This window comes from Primulina huaijiensis, chromosome 15 (assembly GCF_012295235.1).
Source record: "Primulina huaijiensis isolate GDHJ02 chromosome 15, ASM1229523v2, whole genome shotgun sequence".
Lineage (NCBI taxonomy): Eukaryota > Viridiplantae > Streptophyta > Magnoliopsida > Lamiales > Gesneriaceae > Primulina > Primulina huaijiensis.
Window position 1 is genome coordinate 3,270,985 of NC_133320.1, and position 2,793 is coordinate 3,273,777.

General features: G+C 26.3%; 1 protein-coding gene across 1 annotated transcript; it reads right to left on the bottom strand.

Moving 5' to 3' along the window:
- Positions 1–1,695: 1,695 nt before the first annotated feature.
- On the bottom strand, positions 1,696–2,177 carry LOC140960341 (transcription factor PRE5-like). The gene has a single exon (XM_073418583.1). The coding sequence runs from the start codon at positions 2,068–2,070 to the stop codon at positions 1,912–1,914; it is 159 nt and encodes a 52-aa protein (XP_073274684.1). The 5' UTR covers positions 2,071–2,177; the 3' UTR covers positions 1,696–1,911.
- Between the last annotated feature and the right edge of the window lie 616 nt (positions 2,178–2,793).

Here is a 2,793-nt window from a genome sequence, read left to right on the forward strand (position 1 = left end):
ATGAATAATTTGAAAATAACAAAAATTATCGTTTTGAGACAATTATTCCAGCTATATTAAGCACGTAACACATGCATAAGTGCACTAATAAAAATGATTGTGTTTAGATAATTATTCAAATTGTATTAGCGTGCAACATATGAATAAGTGCATTAGTTTATATGAAAAACAATGTTTGTTGTTTTACCAAATGTTATAGCTGTTGTTAACTGTATAAATCAAATATTTTAAATCGTATAATTATGCAAGCACAACTATTCAATCGTTTTTCTTGCAGAGGCAATCATAGCACCCCTCACACACCATGACACTTTATGTACACACACACATATATATAATATGGAAAACTGTATTTTTGTTCTTGTAATTTTGTCATTTTACGATTGATCCTCTATACTATCAAATTTTCGCTTTTTTCTTGTATCTTTTGATTTTTGACAAATGTTATTCATCTGTCATGGAGAATGTTGATGTGACATTCATGCATGTTTGATAAAAAAATATTAAAATTGAAAAAAATAAAAAATTAAAAATGAATTTGACAACATAGAATATCAAAATCGTAAAAAAAACAAAACATACATGAAAAAATAAATTTCCCTATTTTTTTTAAAAAATGAAATGATGGTAAGATTTTAAGAAATTGTCGTTAATAAGACAAAAATGACATTTTACTCATTATGGCAAATTAATTTACAGAATGAATATATTTCAGCAGCAAGTTCCCGTGGTTCTAATAAATCCCTTTTGCTTAAAACATCGAAAATTAGTTAGTGAATCCATCAACTATAATTAATGATATTAATTATGAATACTTATTTTGTCGAAGACAAGAATTAAAACCAATAAAGCAATGTCCCTTTCTTCCCCACTTAGAGAGCAGATTTCTAAATGTAATTAAACTTAATTTGGTAATTAAACACATTTTCCTTTTGTATTAAGCTTGTTAGTCGTGGATTTTATATTATTCAAAAGAAATGTGTGAATATGAGTATACACGCAAAAAAAGTAGGTCTCTTGTGAGACGGTCTCACATATCTTTATTTGTGAGATGTGTCAACTCTGTCCATATTTACGATAAAAACTAATATTTTTATTATAAAAAGTAATATTTTTTTATGCGTGACCCAAATATAATATCCAAATTGACCAATGATATCGTCACATAAGAGTTTTTGTAATTCCTACTTCCTGGGACGAATAGATCACTTTGTGGATATATCAGTTATTGACCAAATCTATTATGTATGTATATAATTATTAAATTTTTTTATCATATGCGCCAAAAGACATACCAAATTTTTAGCGATAAAATAAATAATTTTGTTTGAATAACTTTCAATTTACAATTATTAGGATTTAGATTTTTTTTTTAACCATTATTTGGATTTTGAATATTTAATTATTCAAAATATACGCCTTAATTTCATTTCACAAATCTATTTATTATCGAAATCGAACTTTTCTTTCAATTTGAGATCAAGGTTGTGTTTGGATAATAGATTTGAATTTTAAAAGGTATTTGAAATTCAATTTGAACTTAAATTAATACAAAAATCACATTTAAGATCAGCCTTAGCAAAGTACAATCACATTTTTACAATAAACAACTTAATTCATAATTTCATCACATATATTATAACTACTCATAAGTAAATATCTCATATCAATTTGTTATCTAATTCTAGTCCATCATTAAAAAAAACGATAGTATGTAGTGTATTTCAAATACACTCGAGGATATCATTTTTTTTAAATAGTTGATCGAGTCCATTATCCTAAATATTCCCAGATCTGATGAGTGATTAATAGGCCCCTCATACAATAAGATATATATAGCTACCCATACTAACAATCAATCAAGCTTAATCTAAGATTAATAATTAATTAATTATTAATAATACTGCATGATTAAATCAAAGTCCTAATAATTGCGGCCTCCGGACTATCAGCATCTATGGTGGACAGCAACTGGGATAGCCTATCACTCAAATTATCCACTTCTCTGTGCAAGTTCCTTATGTAGTTGCAAGTTTCTTGAAGAACTTTGTTTGCCGATGTCTGCTTCATCAAAAATAATTAATTAACTAATTATTGAAATCCCTTTATTTGGAATATCATTTATGTACAAGTTAACATTTAACGGAAAAAAATATTATTTTTTATTTCAAAAATATTACTTTTTATTGATATATATGAATCGGGTCGATATATATAATCGATAAAGATATGTGAATGCGAAGTACTCAGTGGATATGTGGACAATGGCATTAATGAGTCGAAAATTCAGACACTCTAAAATTAATTTGTACTGGTGGGATTGTCTTAATCGAGACGTGATATGTTGATATATATGTCTTTAATCTCAAAGAACTGATGCTAACATTTTTTTTCCCTACAAAGGAAGAAAATTTAATGAACTTTGACTTCCATAGTCCAAACCTTACTTGGGTAAATACTTTCCACAGGTATAATTTATAAAGTGTTCCCTAAAAGTTTCTTCAAATTTTATGATATTATTAAAAAAATGTCTCATTTATGTCAAAATAAGTGGAATATATAAATATATAGTTGCATGTGCTAAATTAAAAAAATATATATTTTCTAACACGGTTGCATGGACTTTGAATTGCATTTATCCAAAATGAAAATGGTTTTCCCAGTTTTATTAAAAGGAAAAAACAAACAAACAAAAAATTCATTTAAATTTTAAAAATAAATTCACAAACCACTCCGGTAAAATTTTCATTATATACATTGAAGAACTATAAATGTGAGTTTTTTTTTGTGTTT